General features: G+C 43.1%; 1 protein-coding gene across 5 annotated transcripts in view; it reads left to right on the top strand.

Moving 5' to 3' along the window:
* kctd5a (potassium channel tetramerization domain containing 5a) overlaps nucleotides 1-21,162 on the top strand; it is a 92,531-nt gene extending 71,369 nt beyond the window's left edge. For 2 of the 5 annotated variants that reach the window (XM_038820941.1, XM_038820944.1), the window contains 3 exons: nucleotides 12,527-12,652; nucleotides 14,808-14,871; nucleotides 17,632-21,162. In XM_038820941.1, coding sequence (XP_038676869.1) covers nucleotides 12,527-12,652; nucleotides 14,808-14,852 — 171 coding nt within the window. In that variant the 3' untranslated portion in view covers nucleotides 14,853-14,871; nucleotides 17,632-21,162. The remainder of the gene's footprint in view (nucleotides 1-12,526; nucleotides 12,653-14,807; nucleotides 14,872-17,631) is intronic. The other 3 variants (XM_038820945.1, XM_038820943.1, XM_038820942.1) reach the window with 2 other exon arrangements.

Here is a 21,162-nt window from a genome sequence, read left to right as displayed (position 1 = left end):
ATGTTTGAACAAGATTGAGGCCACCACACAGGAAATAAGGGCCTAAATTTGGGTTTACCCCAAGAAGATTGGGTTTTATAATTCCATTCAGTGGAGTCTGTGACAGATGGCTTGCAAAGTTTGTAAAGTATAAATTAGCAGTGTCTCTAAGTCTCAACTAATGAGAATACACCATGGATGAGATAAGATTTCCAAATCCACAGAGATCATGATGTGACTTTGAGTGATTTAACAGTGTTGCAACTGTTAATTAAAAGTTCACTGGATACCCAGCTTTGGCTGGGCAACCTACCACGCCAAAAAATATTTTAACCAGAGTTCTGTTGTTCTAGTCACTCCCCAAAATTCCCAGCATTTCTATTTGGAAATCCAGTTTCAAAGTGGATACGGCTCAATTATAATGACAAACCATACACCCTTCAGACACTTCAGCTGATATAGTGGTATAGTAACGTCATTGGACTAAAAATCCAGGCTAATGCACTGAGGACATGAGTTCCACCATGGCAGCTGCTGGAATTTAAATTCAGTGCATAAAAAATAGGAATTTGAAAGCTAGACTCGGTAATGGTGACCATGAAACTTGTCATCAAGTGGTGTAAAAATCCATCTGATTCATTAATGTCCTTTAGGGAAGGAAATCTGCTGCCCTTACCTGGTCTGTCCTATATAGATAGATAGAACAGCACAGAACAGGCCCTTCGGCCCTCGATGTTGTGCCGAGCAATGATCACCCTACTTAAACCCACGTAACCCGTATACCCGTAATCCAACAATCCCCCCCATTAACCTTACACTACGGACAATTTAACATGGCCAATCCACCTAACCCGCACATATGTGACATCAGATCCATAGTAATGTGCCGGACTCCTCTCTGCCACTCAATTTAAGGATAATTTGTGATGGGCATCAAATGCTGGTCTTGCTAGCGAGGCCCATGTTCCATCAAAGAATACTTTTTTTTTTACTTTTAAATTCAATTTCAGAGTGGTGATTGGGTCAGTGTCCAAACAATGCTGATATAGAATGATTGGGTCAGAGACCTGAGATTACTGATACAGAGCGGGGATTGGGTCAGAGACCTGAGATTACTGATACAAAGCGGGAATTGGGTCAGGGACCTGGGATTACTGGTACAGAGCAGGGATTGGGTCAGAGACCTGGGATTGCTGGTACAGAGCGGGGATTGGGTCAGGGACCTGGGATTACTGGTACAGAGCAGGGATTGGGTCAGAGACCTGAGATTACTGATACAGAGCGGGGATTGGGTCAGGGACCTGGGATTACTGATACAGAGCGGGGATTGGGTCAGGGACCTGGGATTACTGATACAGAGCGGGGATTGGGTCAGGGACCTGGGATTACTGATACAGAGCGGGGATTGGGTCAGGGACCTGGGATTACTGGTACAGAGCGGGGATTGGGTCAGAGACCTGAGATTACTGATACAAAGCGGGAATTGGGTCAGAGACCTGAGATTACTGGTACAGAGCGGGGATTGGGTCAGGGACCTGAGATTACTGGTACAGAGTGGGGATTGGGTCAGAGACCTGGGATTACTGGTACAGAGCAGGGATTGGGTCAGAGACCTGGGATTACTGGTACAGAGTGGGGATTGGGTCAGAGACCTGAGATTACTGATACAGAGCGGGGATTGGGTCAGAGACCTGAGATTACTGATACAGAGCGGGGATTGGATCAGAGACCTGGGATTACTGGTACAGAGCAGGGATTGGGTCAGGGACCTGGGATTACTGATACAGAGCGGGGATTGGGTCAGAGACCTGGGATTACTGGTACAGAGCAGGGATTGGGTCAGGGACCTGGGATTACTGGTACAGAGCGGGGATTGGGTCAGGGACCTGGGATTACTGGTACAGAACGGGGATTGGATCAGGGACCTGGGATTACTGGTACAGAGCAGGGATTGGGTCAGAGACCTGGGATTACTGGTACAGAGCAGGGATTGGGTCAGAGACCTGGGATTACTGGTACAGAGTGGGGATTGGGTCAGAGACCTGGGATTACTGGTACAGAGTGGGGATTGGGTCAGAGACCTGGGATTACTGGTACAGAGCGGGGATTGGGTCAGGAATCTGGGATTACTGGTACAGAGTGGGGATTGGGTCAGGGACCTGGGATTACTGGTACAGAGCGGGGATTGGGTCAGGGACCTGGGATTACTGGTACAGAGCAGGGATTGGGTCAGAGACCTGGGATTACTGGTACAGAGCAGGGATTGGGTCAGGGACCTGGGATTACTGGTACAGAGCAGGGATTGGGTCAGGGACCTGGGATTACTGGTACAGAGTGGGGATTGGATCAGGGACCTGGGATTACTGGTACAGAGCAGGGATTGGGTCAGAGACCTGGGATTACTGGTACAGAGCGGGTATTGGGTCAGAGACCTGGGATTACTGGTACAGAGCGAGGATTGGATCAGGGACCTGGGATTACTGGTACAGAGCGGGGATTGGGTCAGGGACCTGGGATTACTGGTACAGAGCGAGGATTGGATCAGGGATTACTGGTACAGAGCGGGGATTGGGTCAGGGACCTGGGATTATTGGTACAAAGCGGGAATTGGGTCAGAGACCTGGGATTACTGGTACAGAGCGAGGATTGGATCAGGGACCTGGGATTACTGGTACAGAGCGGGGATTGGGTCAGGGACCTGGGATTACTGGTACAAAGCGGGGATTGGGTCAGAGACCTGGGATTACTGGTACAGAGCAGGGATTTGGGATTACTGGTACAGAGCGGGGATTGGATCAGGGACCTGGGATTACTGGTACAGAGCGGGGATTGGATCAGGGACCTGGGATTACTGGTACAGAGCGGGGATTGGATCAGGGACCTGGGATTACTGGTACAGAGCGGGGATTGGGTCAGGGACCTGGGATTATTGGTACAAAGCGGGAATTGGGTCAGAGACCTGGGATTACTGGTACAGAGCAGGGATTGGATCAGGGACCTGGGATTACTGGTACAGAGCGGGGATTGGATCAGGGACCTGGGATTACTGGTACAGAGTGGGGATTGGGTCAGAGACCTGGGATTACTGGTACAGAGTGGGGATTGGATCAGGGACCTGGGATTACTGGTACAGAGCAGGGATTGGATCAGGGACCTGGGATTACTGGTACAGAGCGGGGATTGGATCAGGGACCTGGGATTACTGGTACAGAGCGGGGATTGGGTCAGAGACCTGGGATTGCTGGTACAGAGCGGGGATTGGATCAGGGACCTGGGATTACTGGTACAGAGCGGGGATTGGGTCAGAGACCTGGGATTGCTGGTACAGAGCGGGGATTGGATCAGGGACCTGGAATTACTGGTACAGAGTGGGGATTGGGTCACAGACCTGGGATTACTGGTACAGAGCGGGGATTGGGTCACAGACCTGGGATTACTGGTACAGAGCGGGGATTGGATCAGGGACCTGGGATTACTGGTACAGAGCGGGGATTGGGTCAGAGACCTGGGATTACTGGTACAGAGCGGGGATTGGGTCAGAGACCTGGGATTACTGGTACAGAGCAGGGATTGGATCAGGGACCTGGAATTACTGGTTAGGCTAGGGACCTATGGTTACCAGTAGAGAGTGTAGGTGATTGGATCAGGGATTTGGGATTCCGGTACAGAATGGTGATTGGTCCAGGATCCAAGATAATTGACACCTCTGAAACTACACCACAGTAAAAGTAATGCTGTGGGGAGGGAGAGAATTGGTGATGGTGCAGTTGGTGAAAACATTTTTTGTGCATGAAAAAATGTGCACATTTCCTTTTATACTTAAAACTGGCTGTATCTAAACCAATTGACGGGGCTCTGAATTTGTAGGAACATTTGTACCTGGAGGGAGACTATGGCAACAAAAAGACTTGTCATTTCTATAACTCCTCAGAATGATAGAGACTCATCAACCTGAAAGATTAACTCTCTTTCTCTTTCCGCAGATGCTACCTGATCTGAGTAATTCCAGAATTTTCTTCTTTTCTCCATATTTCTGGTATCTGCAATAATTTTGAATTTCACATTTATGAAGATGTAGAGAAAATGTTACTTGCAGCATTTATGCCGTGGTGGTGTTTGTAGTTGTTGAAGGGGTTCACAGTCTGAGCTGGCAGCCATGTTATTATCTTCCTATCTTCCTGAAAATTACAGAATCAAACATGGGCAGCTTAAGTTATTAAACTTAATGTGTTCAGTCAGCCTGGCTTCCATTATTGCTAAACCATTCAAACTATTTAATAAGAACACAACAGAGGAGGGAATCTTTTGAACAACGAATGGGAAATCATAGAATTTTTTTCTTTAATTCATCAGTTAAATGCTTTGTCTTATGTTTGTCGTGTCTGTTCCTGTGAATCACAAGTCCCACTACATTCTCAGCCACGACTGATCATTGAGACTTCAGCTTTATCCTAGCCTTTTTTGACCAACACTTACCCAGCGGTAGCTACTTTTTCTTTAATTTAAACATCTTTATTGTCACAAGTAGGCTTACATTAACACTGCAATGAAGTTACTGTGAAAATCCCCTAGTCCCCACATTCCGGCACCTGTTCGGGTACACTGAGGGAGAATCCAGAATGTCCAATTCACCTAACAGCAGATTGGTGTGATGGTTTTAACACATTTTTCATGCAGTCCTCCCCAAATTGTAGTTGATCCTTCTCCAGGTTTATTCATACTTGTTCCAGAAATCTGTCCTGACAAGAGTGTTATGCTGATAGGTTTAGGTTTAGTTGAAGGGCGAAAGGTTAAAGGAGCATAAATCCTGGCATGGACTGGTTGGATAGAATGACCCTTTTCTGGGTTGTATATCCTATCTAATTCTGTGTAAACTCTGGTTTTGAAATTTGCATGTAGTAACTCAACCTTGGTGCCCTGAAGAAGTATCTCCCTCTTGCAGTGCTGCCACTAACAGTTCTTCTGAGATCAAATATCGGGTATAAAATTCCTTGGGGTGTTTTTCTATGTTGAAGATGCTATATAAATACAGATTGTCTTACATATTTCTAACAGCAACAAACCAAAGCCACTAATCCATGTCACAGCACATTTGCATACCTTTCCCTGCTGTTTGCCCAATGTTAATTGGAGTTTAAATGGTCCACAAGGCAAACTGAAGCTTATATATGCAGCCTGGGTAAGAGAGGGTGCAATTTGGGGCAGCACGGTAGCATAGTGGTTAGCACTGTTGCTTCACAGGTCCAGGGTCCCACGGTTCAATTCCCTGCTTGGGCCACTGTCTGTGCGGAGTCTGCACGTTCTTCCCATGTGTGCTTGGGTTTCCTCCGGATGCTCCGGTTTCCTCCCACAGTCCAAAGATGTGCGGGTTAGGTGGATTGGCTATGCTAAATTGCCCTTAGTGTCCTAAAAGGTTAAGTGGGGTTATGGGGATAGGGCGGAGGTGTGGGCTTGGGTAGGGTGCTCTTTCCAAGGGCCATTGCAGACTCGATGGACCAAATGGCCTCCTTCAGCACTGTAAATTCCATGATTCTATGAATTTGTGTGTCAGTTGCATTTGGATTTTGATACACCCCAGGAAAGTCAGCAGCTGAGAAATACAAGAAACTGAATCCATGTCTGAAGAGAAGACAGTTTTAAATTGTGTGGAGAGCTTTCATCAGCTCAGTTTCCCATCTGAAACACCAAACTACACAAAGGGGAGGCTGGATAAAGCTATAAGGAAGAAAGAATAGCAGGTTGTGCTGAGAGATGAGCAAAGATGGGAGGAGGCTCTAGTGGAGCATAAACACCAGTATGGACTAGCTGAGCTGGCTAGCTGTTTCTATCCTATATTTCCTATGTAATCTTCTTTCTCCAAATACTTACAATCTGCTGCGTATTTCCAGTACATGTACTCTTCTCTCTTCTATCGCAGTAATGTTGGTGGGTCCTTGTGTCTCTGTGTTTAATAACTCCTAAATCTGTTTTTAAAGTTCGACTTCACCTTGCATCTTAATAGGCTGCATCAGAGCTGAATTTTGGTTTTACTAAGAAGGTTAATTCATGAACCTGTCTTGAATTCACATGTTCAGGAGAAAGTAACTGGGCAATTATCTATGTATTTTTGTTAGAACCTGCTTAGCCGTCAGTATGCATCTGGCATGGCCTTGGCTGTATACAGTTTTGCTGTTTTTATTCTCAATCATGAGGAGAGGGAAGGATTGTCTTTTAGTTCAGTGTATAATGTGGCAAACCATGTGCAATAGGAGGAAAACTGGTAATCTAAGAAAGTACGAACATCTCCAGTGCTTTAATCACTTCTGGACGTTCTGTTAACTTCCAGTGATCAATCATGTAAACTGACACTTTCCAATTCTCCTTTGTGACCCATGTTTTTTTTAAATTTAGAGTACCCAATTATTTTTTTCCAATTAAGGGGCAATGTAGCATGGCCAATCCACCTAACTTGTACATCTTTGGGTTGTGGGGGTGAACCCACGCAGACACGAGGAGAATGTGCAAACTCCACAAGGACAGTGACCCAGGGCCGGGATTCGAACCTGGGTCCTCAGCGCTGTAGGCAGCAGTGCTAACCATTGTGCCATGTGCCGCCCTTGTGATCCATGGTTAAGGTCATATGATCCAGGTGAACTACCTAAAGCTACTTAAAATATTTCCAGATAGGTGGATAAACACAGGTAAGATTTGAGTGGAGTAGTATGATGTGACCTAAATTATCGGTTTGTGAGGGCCGGCACGGTAGTGCAGTCGTTGACACTGCTGCCTCATGGCCCTGCTGACCTGGGTTCGATCCCGGCCCCTGGTCACTGTCCGTATGGAGTTTGCACATTCTCCCCGTGTTTACATGGGTCTCACCCCTACAACCCAAAAGTTGTGCAGGCCAGGTGGATTGGCCATGCAAAATTGCCCCTTAATTGAAAAAGAAATAATTGGATACTCTATATTTTTTTTTCAATATCTGTTTGTGCAGGTTTGCAGTTTAATGAAAAGTGCTTTGTTTTTGTTGTTTGTTTTCACGCTCTTCAGTTACTGATCTTTGGCAGAGAATTGCAACAGCTGGATATACACAATGGGCAGACCAGGCATGTCTAGGCATGTGCTGCCTGAAAATAAGATACACGTATCATTTTTTTTCTTTATAGTTCTGGAACTGTGTGGGCCGCACAGCTAGCTGAGTCTTGACTGCATTTCAGTTTGGATATTGTGTACCACACTTGCCCCAGTTGAGCCCCATCCTCTTCCAAGAATAAAACATTAGAACAAGAAGCAGTAGCAGGCCATCTGACCACCCGAGCCTGCTCTGCCATTCAATTAGATTGGCCTCAACACCCTGTCCTACATGATTCCCATAAATCTAGATTCCCTTTAGTTCAAAAATCTATCAATCTCAGCATTGAATATATTAAATCACCCCAGCTTCCCCAGCTGTCTGGGGTAGAGAATCCCAAAGATTTACCACAAAATTGAAATATCTCTTTGTCTCCATTTTAAATGGACGATCCCTTGTTCTGAAACTATTCATAGAATCATGGAATCATAGAATTTATAATACAGAAGGAGGCCATTCGGTTCATCGAGTCTACACCGACCCTTACAAAGGAAGCCCACGTATCTACCATATCCCAGTAACCCCCACTTAACATTTTTTGGACACTAATGGCAATTTATCATGGCCAATCCACCTAACCCGCACATCTTTGGATTGTGGGAGGAAACCAGAGCACCCGGAGGAAACCCACACAGACATGGGGAGAAAGTGCAGACTCAACACAGACAGGAATCGAACTTGGGACCCTGGAGCTGTGAAGCAACTGTGCTAACCACTATGCTACTGTGCTGCCCCGAGTTCTGGATTTCCCCATAAGAGGCAACATCGTCTCAGCACTGACCCTGTCAAGATCTTTCAGAATATTTTCTATTTCACTAAAATAACACCTCATTCTTAACTACAATGAGTATAGACACAACCTGCTCAACCTTTCCTCCGACCAACCTATTCATCCCAGCTACTTTTATACTTAATCCCCTTACTTCTGGTCCCCGCCGAAGTCAATGTATTTTTGAATGGCTCACCTTTTCCACTGCAGAAGATCCCGGCTTATGTCTCTGTAATGACTACCAGATCATCGCATTCATTTCTATTTTAGCTATAAATGCATTCATCTTGTTACAGATAAAGACCCTGTAATTTTGCCTTTTTACTATTTTTCCATATCTCACCCTATTTGCTGGTGCGCTCCCCTTCATGTTACACTTCGGTTATCATTATCCATATCGATACTTTTCACTATTGCCTTGTTCCTTCTCTTTAATGTTCTAAATTACAACTCTTCCCCTCCCCTCAACTTTTTGGTTTGAAGCCTTATCTATAGCCCAGGTTATGTGATGCATCTGAATGCTAGTCCCAGTGTGGTTCAAGTGAAGTCACTCCCAATGGAACAGCTCCCTATTTCCCAGCATTGGTGCTATATGATTTAAAAGCCATTTCTCCAACACTAATTTTTGAGCCATGTATTCAACTCTCTGAACTTATTTACTCTGTGCTGCTTTACTTGTGATTCCAGCTGTTATCCAGAGATTATTATCTTTGTGGTTCTGCTCTTAAGTTTAAGCCTCTAGCTGCTCATACTCCCTCTTTCTGAGTCCCACCTATGTCGTTGAAACGCTAACCTGAGACAAACCGATTCCAAGCTCATCATTTCTACCGTTGTATGATTGGAATTTTATGCCTCGGTGGTCCCCGTGATAAAGGTGGCATCTGCATACAGACCAAGTTGAGTCCCCAACAATGCTGTTAACTGATCTCAACTGCAGAGATGTGCTGCCATTGTTCTCCGTATCCTCAACAGGGGAGAAAACTAGCCAACGGTGATCCCCGATTGTAGTCCAGTGACCATGTGTGCATGTATGTTAGTCGAAACAGTGTTGGGCCTGGCTATGAATCCTCATGTGAATGTATAGCCTGGCAAAACTGACTGATTCACAGAGGGTTGGATGCTGTAGGGCCATAAATTAAGATGAGTCTGCTCCATTGAAAATCCATTGATGTTAGATATTAATATGTGTCCTAACCAAGTGGTTAGTACTGCTGCCTCACAGCACAAAGGCCCCAGGTTCAATCCCAGCCCCAGGTCACTGATTTTGCACATTCCATGTGGATTTTTCCATCTCCCCATGTCTGCGTGGGTCTTACCCCACAACCCAACGATGTCCAGGGTAGATGAATTGGCCAAGCTAAATTGTCCCTTAATTGGTTAAAAAAAAAGAATTGGATACTCTAAATTTAAAAAAGTGTCCTGACCAGGCTACAACCAATTTTTTTCCTACTCTAACCTGGTCACTCTGTACAGGGGTCAAATAATGACCGTCTGATCAGGTTAGTATTCTCAATATTTTACACTGGGCCTAAATCCTCTTAGATCGCGAGCAGTTGACACAGTTGCATTTCTCATTGACCACTTAACCAAACACTGCCAATTTTTGCATGACAGTAATGTTTGTATAAAAACACATTCTTTAACAGAAAAGGAACTCTAGAATGAGCTCCATATTGTGAGTACTGTCTTTGTGAATGTCTCCTTGCTGTAGGCTTGCTTGTTTTATATTTTTGAAGCTGACTAGGTGGGACCTGAGCCAAGTGTTGGTGTTGTAGGTGTAAAATCAAGTGGGAGCTGCTTGTTATTCATGGGATGAACCTGTTTACAGTGGCCTTCCTTTCTGGTCCCAGATGTATCTTCCCTGGGGACCTTGTTACAAAAACACTTCATGTACCGGTACTTTGTTTTCCGATTTCTTCTTCAAGGAATATAATAATTGAAGAACTAGTTTAAAACAAAAGCCAAAAAGAAATTGTTGGAAAATCTCAGCAGGTCTGGCAGCATCTGAAGGGAGAGAAAAGAGCTACCGTTTCGAGTCCAGATGACCCTTTGTCAAAGCTCACCTGAGGAAGGAGCTGTGCTCCGAAAGCTAATTATTCAAAACAAATCTGTTGGACTTTAACCTGGTGATGTAAGACTTCTTGCTGTACTTTTTGAAGGGCAGAGTTTCTGTTGGGAGAGTTCAGCATAGGCAGATAGTGTCAGTGTTTTTCTGAGTGGGTCAGTATGATTGACGTTGTTGGATATGACTGAGAGACAGGTTTGCTACATAACTTTGGGCAGAGAAATAAAGTAAAATAATAGACCGGAAAATACCAACTGATCTATCCAGTCAGTCTCTCGCATTGTAATGCCTCATGCAACATAATGCAGATGAGTCTGACCGACCTAGAGCCATCGGAGAGGCAAAAAATGAACAAAAGCCGAGGCAGTTTAGGGGTGGGGGAATTTGGAAAATTCCTATGACCCCAGCAAGCAGGCTCCGATGTTATGCAGTACCACCTTCAGACACAGGTCCAACTCTTGAAGTAATTCACCGAATCATGCTCCTGATCAAACAAAAGGAATATGTTCAAGCCTTGTGCCTTTTTTTAATTATCCGGGTACTTGAAATCTGTGGTACCCTGTTGCTTTTTGTCTTGACCAATCAGAGTTGACTGGCCGATTAGCCAAAACCCTTTTCTCTTGAGGTATAAGGTGTTTTGATTGTTTGAAACTTGGCATTTTTTTGTTTGTCCTGATGGCTGTAAGATTAAAAATTTCAACATGCCTGCCTTTTCAGTAATATGCAAGAAAGGCAGAATCATCACCATTAGTTGCTTTCAAAAACAATGTACAAAAGAAACTCAGGGCGAGGAGGGGGGATTGGGGGCAGAGGTAATTATCTAAAATTGTTGAACTCATTGTTGAGTCTTGAAGATTATAAAGTGCCTAATTTAAAGATGAGATGCTGATCCTCCTCACTGGTCAGCTGCTGTGGATAGGAGATGGACCAGGGTACCCAAACTGACCACTGGTCAGCTCTTTTGTATAGGAGGGGAGGTGGGCTGGCATACTCACTCTTGATCACTGGTTACCAGTTCTACTGGAAAGTGCATGTATGTAGAAATTGGATGAATCTGGTACTTGAACTTGGCTCTAATACTCTAGTGAAGTACTAGAAAGCTGGGTAAAGTATTACAAGAACCATGCAACCGTAACATACCTTGTGTGGAGTGAAGGGAAGGTTGGATTAAATATTCATTAGCTGGGTCCTGTCAGAATTTGATGAAAAATGACCCATCGTTAAATTATCTACTTTGTATTTCCCCAAATCTCAAGAACTCTTGGAAGTAAATGCTGTGCAATTATGGATCAGACGTGTGAATGAAACTTGGAACAAGACTTAACTACCTGGTAAACAAGTGCTGAAACGACCTTTGCCAAACAAGATGTTGGTGTGCCATATGGGTGGGACCTTTGCTCATCCTCTGAATCTCCTGGCAGCTGCACCAGCTACCATCAATCACTGCAGTATAGTCCCTGCATCCTTAAAGCTGTTGAAGATGTTCACAGGATCACCAAAGCTGTGGTTCTGATTTAATCTCAAAGACAAAGTCACATCTGAGCCTGGCTTTGTTTCTTCTTGTCCTCTCAGTTGATGTGGTAATAACAAAACCCACAAATCACTGCCTCCTTTGTGTAATCTTATCCACCCTCTGACCACACCACATATCTTGGCATTTTTTAAAAAAGTAGTGAATGTATTTAATGTTTCAGGACAGAGCTTGTTTTATGTGCAGGTATATTTAATGTATTTAGCACTTTCTTTCCTACCTTTGGTGTCCTGTGACAACTATCAATGACTTGAAGCCATTCAACTAAGAAGGATCTGAATTCCAGTACCTCACAATGTACAATATCCCCTCAGACACTATAATTTGAGAGATTGACTGGAGACTCAAGGGAGACAATAAAAAGACCAAATGAAAGGTGAGGGAGGGATCAAGATATTACGGAGTAGATAGATGGAGTGAGAGAGGGAAATGGGAGATTGAAGGACAAAGAGAAATGAAGATGTAAGCAAAGGAGGAGGAGGGAATTTTCTCAGCATTATCAGTACCTTGAGAGGATGCAAGTTTTTTTAAACCAAGATCTACTTTGATAGTTGCTTGTCTGATCAGTCGTGTGGGTGTACCACGTGAACAAAGGTCAGTTTCCAAATGTAAATGAACTGTCACTTTGCTCCAGAGCTTCAGATTTTATCCAACAAAATTGCATCCACCCTGGTTTGTTTCAACCAGGGTTGATAATTCACTCGCACCTGCATTCAGTATACATTTTAACAGTGATTTGGTGACCGTAATCTTTGTGCCTATTGAAACTTTCAGCACTGGCAACTTGAGAAGCATGACTGTAAACCACCACATCTTTCTTTCCTCTGCCTTTATGTTGCTTGTGCTGTGTGCCACTCTTATAAACACATCCAACTGTGCATTTCAAGTGTTGAAAGTTAAATGCAATTATTAATTCTTTTGTGGGGGTTGATTCTGGTGTGGGGTGGTTGTCAGGTGACATCCCATCCGTGTTTGTTACCCAATTTTCCTGATTGCATGAGTACCTTGGGAATAGTTTATTGATATGTTGACGCCTCTGTGTACTAAAATTGTCTAATTTCCCCCCTCCAGTTGGTTAGTATTGGCTCTTCCTATAACTATGGAAATGAAGACCAGGCTGAATTTCTTTGTGTTGTCTCCAGGGAGTTGCATAATGCTCCATATGGCACAAATACAGAACCCAGCGAAAAAGCCAAGGTGAGTGAAATTGTAAAAGAAATTAAATCTGGCTCATGGGATGGAGATACTTATTTCTGTGGTTTTTACCTCTGGCATCGATCCAACCCAGAGAGTTGTGATAAAAGTATTTTTTCTCCGAGGATAGAGTCCTAAGTAAAATAAGTTTAGAGACGTGTCAAATAACAGTCCTTCATTGTACGCCACATTCTCACTCGCACTTGAGTCCCAGGAGTGACTGGTGTTTCTGTAACGTTGAATTATAGCACATGGAGATGGCATTACAGCTTTGGCTGCATCTGGGATAATTAATTCAAACATCGAATGAGGGATGTGATGTTCGCCATCTCTCATTTTGAAGAACAGAAGTTATTAGATATGTTTCAAGCTCACCACATATATAGCTGACTGGGTATCGCTGAACATTTTGCCAGTTCCAGTGTCAATGCAATGCTCAAAGCTGGTTTGTCTCATGTGGCAAAGACCATACATGGTCACTGCATTGCTGAATATTCTGCTGGTATTTATCATAGTAACTGTGTAGCTCTGCATATTCCAATGTTATATTTAGCAATGAATGTGAAGGTATTTTATATATCTTGGATTTTAAATGTGCTGTTGTTTTTTTGTCAAAAGCAACTACTGATGGAAGGAATACTCCTACCCTTGTTTCCTGCCTTTAAGCTATGCTTAAATACAGTCCAGTTTAAAGCTAGCATTTACCATTGAATGCATCAGGCCATAATAACCGAGCACTCACTGGACTGTACCTTACCAGGTGTTCAAGAGATGCAGGTCCTAATTCCAGTTCCTTGTTAGTAAGTGAACAAAAATGTGGCATTATCTGAACATTGCATTTGATATTTGCACATGTTGATCATTCAAATACTGACTATCCAATCTCAGCTCACTTTGCTTCCTAATCTCTCCAAAAACATAGCCAAATGCACAATGAACAGCAATATAAGAGCAAAATATTGAAAATAGCAAGATGGGTGACATCTGGGGAGAGAAAAGCCATTAATGTTTCAGGTCTCTGACCTTTTTGAAGCGGGAAAAGCTAGAAATATAGGTTTTGAGAAGTGTACGGTGAGGAGGGTGGGAAGAAGAACAAAAGGGGGAAGGTCTGTAATAATGTGAAGGGCAGGAGAAGTCAAATGACAAAAAATTTTATGGTGCAAGACCAAAGAGACAAGTAAATAAACAAAAGATGTGTCTAGAGAAGGTGTGAATGGCAATACAGCTGCCATCTGAATACAATGTAAGAATTTTTGTAGAAAAGAAACAAGACAAAATGGGGGCAGGAGTTACAATCTAAAATTGTTGAACTCAAATGTTGAGTTCAGAAACAAAAACAGAAAATACTAGGCAAGTCTGGCAGCATCTGTGGAGAGAAAAGGGAGCTAACGTTTCGAGTCTCAACTCTTTGTCAAAGCTCTTCATTGATGCTGCCAGACTTACAGATTGTCCAGTATTTTCGGTTTCAGATTCCAGCATCCGTAGTAATTTGCTTTTATCGTTGAGTTCAGAAAGCTGTAAAGTGCAGAGTCGAAAGATGAGGTGCTGTTCTCGAGTTGGCGTTGAGAAAATCAAGAATGGAAAGGTCAGAGCAAGGTGGAGAATTAAAATAACATGCGACTGGAAGCTTGCAAGCAAGCTTGCAGACTGAATGGAGATGTTTTGGGCACCCAGTCTATGTTTAGTTTAGTTTCCCTACATAGAGAAGGTCACATTGTGAGCAACAAACACAGATGCTAAATTGAAAAAAGTGCAAGAAAATCACTGTTTCACCTGCAAGGAATATTTGGGCCTTGGACACTTGAGAACAGAGGAGGTAAAAGAGCAGGTGTTACATCTCCTGTGCTTGCATGGAAAGCTCTCTACCAACTTGGGCACGATTCTGAAAGGCTGCCCCAACACCACCACCATGGAGCCATATCTTCAGGGAACAAAGAAGACTAAAAAATAGATTTTTGGATTTCAATTTCATGAAAATAGTGGAGCAGATTGTATAACCTTTTACAAATAAACTTTCTCCACCTATTTCGGTTGAACACAATATATAAATTTTTGTTATTAATGATACGACATTTGATTATAGTTTGAAAGTTTAAATTGCCTACCATATTCTTTTTCCTTCCTGTTTATATTTTTGCATGCTGCATGTTGAATCCAGAGTGAAGATGAAGAAACGGATTGCGATATGAATGACTCAGATTAATTTGAAATAAAATGTACTGGTGAGCACTGGCTACCTGTAGAAACCCCCACAAACCTCTAATTTTCCCCCAGTTTGCCTTCACCCTTGTAGAGCTGCCACCTGTGACCCTGCACTGGACCAACCTGGATGCTCGTGTGCCTGGTAGTATGGTATTGTGCAATGTGTTGCCCTAGTGTTGCATGCTCTGCTGTGCTGCAGGCAGAGATGCTTGGTATTCAGCCATGGGGAGCAGACTTCAATTTAGAGGACACTTGTAAAATGTTGTCATCAAAAACATTCTCCTGTCCAACTACCACAGACCCTGCGCACCAGCTCGTTCAAGAATGTGACTCAAATCTGTTCAGCTTGTGAATAACATGGTGCTTTGAGTTGTGGTACTACCTCTGGTTCTATTTCAGGGTGAAATGTGGGAGGGAGAGATGAGTTATTGCAATTATATTTCTGGCTTGAGCAAATTGAGAATACTGCCCTCGGTAACTAGATACCTGGTTTCACATTAACCCAGCTTTTAGTTTAAACAAGGATGAATACTTTAAGAAGGGTGTACATTCATTCCTTACCTTGCTGGTCCATAATTGGTACTTTAAACATTTTTATCCTCTAATGTTTCAGGAATGATTGTACTTTATGGCTAGCCCTATTGATACAAAATGTATCCTCACAGATTGACTCAGATTTTTCTGTACAAAAAGATGACAGATTGGATTGTCCCTTTCTTGACTGTTGAGAGCTAACCTGACTCCACTCCGTTTATTCTGTATACAAATGTAAACTGTGGGGAAACCTCATCTGATTGAGGAATCCTCGCATTGTAGGGTGTGATGAAGCAGAGTTCCATGCCATTGCTGTCATGGCATAATGTGGAACTTCCATTTTCCAGATGAGCACACCATTTTTATCTGTTGGATATGTAGACGGTGGAGTTTACTGCATCACAAAACCCAGACTCTAGCTTCATCCCTGGTGCTGCCTAGACAAGAACGGGCCGCAGTGGTGCTGCAATTAGCCTCAGTGCCCCATGGTTCTTAATTTTGATCAGCCTCTATTGTTAACCTTCTGGAAATGAGTTTACGTCTGTGTGTGAGCAGTCCGAGTGCAGAACCGGGCTCAGCTAATGCTCTTGCAGTTGGATAGCCTGACAATAATTATAACATTTTGTGTGAAAAAATAACTCCTTGACTGAGGCACTTGAAAAGCCATGCCAGAGTGAAGAATTAACATCTTCAGGAGGGATAGGATGGATTTGCCTGTCTCTTTGGGATGCGTTTGTACAATAAGCCAAATGGCCTCCTTCTGCATTGTAGGAATTCTATGATATTCTGTAGATTTCTGTGTTACTCAAGGTTTTACACAATAGATAGAAGCTTCCCTTCAGTGCCAGTCAACAGCAACATTTAGCTGCCATTAAATAGAAGTGCAAAGACCTTTATCTCTATTGCATTGTTTTCTGGATAATGTGCAGCTCAGAATTGCCTGTCAGTTGAGTGAATAATATAGCAGAACTTTGACAATCTAGATGTGTTATTGGGAGTAGTATTCAGGTCAGCTAGATCTGTCCTTCCAGTATGTTACCTGCATCCTCATGTGACAATTGACATGGACACCTGGCACTTGAACACTTAGTTCTGCACTGCTACGGATGAGAGCATTTAAATATTTTTAATGATGGAGAGATGCAAGAAAGCTGGGCTTTGGGATGAACTGCTGTCCTGTCATCCCACTGTGTTCTTTGCTCCTAATACCTGGAAATACTTGATCTGATCTTTCCATATTTGCTTTCCCCTTTCCTCTGGTGGTGCTCATAGAATACCTACAGTGCAGAAGATGGCCATTTGGCCCATGTGACTGCACCAACCCTCTGAAAGAGAACCCTACCAGGCTCATTCCACCCTGTAACCCCACCTCACCTTTGGACACTAAGGGGCAATTTAACATGACCAATCCACCTAACCTGCACACCTTTGGACTGTGGGAGGAAAGCAGAGCACCCGGAGAAATTCCATGCAGACAGGGCGAATGTGTAGACATCTCACAGATACTTACCGATGGTCAGAATCGAACCTGGGTCCCTGGTGCTGTGAGGCAGCAGCACTAGCCACCATGCTGTCCACCATGCTGATTCTTGAGTCAGAGCTCCTCAGAAGTAGTTCCCCGTAATCATTTGTCATCTTAATGTCAGTTGAGCATTGAAGCACAGCTGGCATTGGGTTTTAACCCAATCCCCCTGTCAAATCATGTCCACACATCCAGCAGGAACCCGATCACATTCAGAAGCAGAAACCCTGGTTAATTGTTTTCCTCTCCCCAAGGAAGAGTTAAAGAACATGAGTTGTGTGACTTACCTGCCCTCAAGGCAGGAGGCTGTACAAAGATGCTGTTTACCCAGCCTGTTCGGTTAATCTAATGGATGGACAAATGGACTAGATATCTGAACAGTTATAATGTTGACTGGTGTATAATGGGCTGTGTTGCCAAGGTCATGTATGAACATTGATACTGTAATTACTGGTTACCAGTTTAACTGGTTGGATAGATGGTTTGTGATGCATTCCGAGGCCAACAGCGAGTGGGTTCAATTCCCGTACCAGCTGAGGTCATGAAGGCCGTGCCTTCTCAACCTTTCCCCTCGCCCGAGGTGTGGTGATCCTCCGATTAAATCACCACCGGTCAGCTCTCTCCCTCAAAGGGAAAAGGAGCCTATGGTCATCTGGGACTAGGCAACTTTACTTTTACTTACTTTACTGGTTGCGGTAATTTATATTTTTACTTTCTCTTATAGATTCTGCAAGAGCGAGGATCACGAATGTGAAGTCAGTACTGTATTGGCCTAAGAAGCAATTTTAAGTTATTTTACTTTCCGGGGAATTGCAAGATGGAGCAGCCGTGGTGTTATTTAAAACCTGGCCTCAGACATGAACATTTCTTGCAAAACCTTTAAACTTGGATCTCCCTCTCTTTGGCCTCCGCTCTACTAAGACTGAGTTTTCTTACTGATGGGTAAATATTTCAAGAGTTTAGAAGCGTTAGTGCATTATAAAGACAGCTGTATATCAAAGCATGTCTGTACTAGCTAGGAGCAGCAGTAACACCTCAGTAATGGGATACATCTGGCCAGGGGCGTACTCTGTGCCGTGTCCGACCTCCTTGAATTAGATCAATGAATTAAAATGATTACTATTCTGCAAAAAAGCTGAGTGTATAACTGAGGTAACAGTTTCTTGATTATGGAGTAACGGCTGTGCCATATTCAATAGACACTTCTACTTAGAGACTCTTTGATTAAACTAATTTCTTTAGAAATGGTTAGGTAGACAGCAGGGGGAAACAAATTTAGTGGCTGGGTTGTCACTCACCGTACTTGTAAATCGGCTGCTTCATTTTGCTGGATATTCTGTGGATGCTTGAGATGGGTCCAAGCAGTTCCAACTGGCGTTTGGTGTATTATTAAGGAAGTTAGTCATTGCTGTCTACTGAAAGCAGTTTATATTAAAGATCATTAGGGAAACAAATCCTGATGGGATATTTTTAAACTCGTTGCATGGTGTATTGCTTTTTCTTTTAATAATTGCTGTTTTAAACACCTAAGAAGTGGTTTGTATGCTTTTGGATTCCCATATATATATATATCTATATATATATTTTTAGGGTGCTTGTGTATTGTTAAAGACCAATAGGTTGAGCTGTTAAATCTTTCCAGTATGTTTTGAACCTTTATATAAAAAAGCCGAGCCGAAGCCAACACTTGGACTTGTTGAAATTTCAGCTGCTTTCAGAACAATATTTTAACAATGTTTGTGCTCAGTTCTCATTGTCGTAAACTAGTGAGACCTGTCTCATTTTTATTACATTTTAATTTGACTTTCTTCAAGAACATTGTCCATGTTCATTGGCCATTTAAACAAAAATCACTTCAACAAAACAATGAAGCAGAAAGGCTATTAAATCAAGCTGTTTGTGCTGAATAGGGAACTCCTTTTCCCGAATCTGTAGCAGAGGTTAAGGGCTTCTACTCCCTCTCACACTCCCTTAAGGTCTAGTTTTCTCTTTCATTTTTGTTTTAATCAGACATGGAAACTATCTGTGGGGCACTTAATACCTATGTCCTCTTGTATACTCCGTTAAGGTGACACTGTGAACCTTACAGAACAAGGGATGGGGAATTGGTCAGAATTCCTGTTTCTGTGCGCACAAAATGAGAACAGGATCTAATTTGGTGAAATAGTCTCCTTAACAATCCCTTTTGAGAAAATTTGCAACCGGGGTGAGTGTGACCCGTACCTACCCCCAGCAAGAGGGGGAGAAGCAAAATAATAGTCAAGCTCCCCTGCTTTGCACCAGCTGGGCTGAGCTAACAGCATTACACCATCAGCCCCACATATAATTTTCATTGTGTTTACACAGTCCCACACACCATTTCCACTTGTGTTTACATAGCCCCACATACTATTTCCATTGCGTTTATGCAGTCCATGCACTACTTCCCCTTGCATTCACACAGCCCCGCACCCTGTTTTCCCCTTCTGTTCACGCAATCCTGTGCACCATCTTCCTTTGTGTTTACGTAGTTTCACCCCGTTTCCCCTTGTGTTTACATAATCCTGTGCTCCATCTCCCCTAATGTTTACACAATCCCACACATCATTTCTAGTCAAGTTTACATGGCCCCTGGGCAGCACGGTGGCCTAGTGGTTAGCACAACCGCCTCACAGCGCTGAGGTCCCAGGTTCGATCCCGGCTCTGGGTCACTGTCCGTGTGGAGTTTGCACATTCTCCCTGTGTCTGCGTGGGTTTCGCCCCCACAACCCAAAAATGTGCAGAGTAGGTGGATTGGCCACGCTAAATTGCCCCTTAATTGGAAAAAATAATTGGGTAATCTAAATTTATAGAAAAAAAAAAAAAAAAGTTTACATGGCCCCACATTCTGTTTCGCTGCCCTGTCACCCCCATGTGTCTGCAATCTCTGGCATAGTTTCCCCTTAAATTTATGCAGTATTTTGTTAGAACAGTGAAAATTGAGGCAGGGGATGGGTTAGAAATATATTTAAAATGATGTAGAATGGGACATGATTGGTGAAAACTGACTATTCACTAATAAGAAGCCATAGATACAAGGTTAAATGTAACAATTTTAGAACAGAGAGCAGGAAAAACTTCAGTTAAGGCTGTGGGGAATTCACTTCCAGGATTAATGGCTGAGGCATAAGCTGTCAATTCAAAATAATTTGGATCGACAGATATAGGGAAAACGGGAGGTGGGTATAGAAAACAAGATGGGTAAATGTGATTAAAATCCTTTGTTCATGTGGAGGGTAAACACTGACATGTATTTGTTGGACTGAATGGCCTATTTCTGTGTTATAACTTTAATGTATTTCTGTATCTGTTTGTAGTTGGTGCATAAAATGGTTAAATTCATTGTTCTCATTGTTTTTGGTGGGAGGGAGGAATATCATTTTGTGGCTCTATCTGATTGATATGCACCAGCTGGCCCTATGTTTGTCACCTGAACTGCGTTGACTTTGAGTCTGATCCAGTAAGGCAGTAGAGGCTATAATTTGCAACAACATCTGGAATAAGATGCGGGAAATATTAGCCAGAGTTCCTGCTTCTGATCATTGTCCAGATCAATAGTGTCTCTTAGTCAAACAGCCTGCCAACACTTAATCTGTCGATGAAGGTTAGCCACTGAGATGAGAAGTTATTGGAGACTAACTGACACCGTTGCAAACTGTGCACTAGTACAAAGCTAACACCATCAGTCCAAAGATGTGCAGGTTAGGTGGCTTGGCCATGCTAAATTGTCCCTTAGTCTCCAAAGGTTAGGTAGAGTTATGGAGTTACAGAGATAGGGATTAGGCCTAGCTAGGGTGCACTTTCAGAGGTTCTTTTCCGACTCGATGGGCCAAACGGCCTCATTCTACACTAGAGATTCTATGATTAGAAGAGAAAATGCTGTATTGATCCATTTCCAGTCAAGGCTGTGGACATCACAATTTGTGATCTCTGTAAATAGTCCAGGAATGGAAACAATGAGAAAGAATCTTTTAAGGGCTGTGCTTATATTCAAGGGGAGTATGTTCCTTATGGTTGATTTTGGGAATTGAATCCACAAACTGTTAACAAAAGATGCTGGTTTGATCCTTGAGAGAAGATGCTTTGGGGAGTGTCATCAACTGTATTCCTGTTCATTCTTCAAGGAACTTATTCTTCAATTTTTGTTATAAATCTGCAGAAGCTGAAAATTATTCTGTAAATTGTTGGGTTTGGTGAACACAATAAAAGCCAGTCCCTTGCTCTGAGTGCAATGGTA

This window comes from Scyliorhinus canicula, chromosome 15, assembly GCF_902713615.1.
Source record: "Scyliorhinus canicula chromosome 15, sScyCan1.1, whole genome shotgun sequence".
NCBI lineage: Eukaryota > Metazoa > Chordata > Chondrichthyes > Carcharhiniformes > Scyliorhinidae > Scyliorhinus > Scyliorhinus canicula.
The sequence above is the reverse complement of the archived record's forward strand: the minus strand, read 5'-3'. Positions and strand labels throughout refer to the sequence as shown.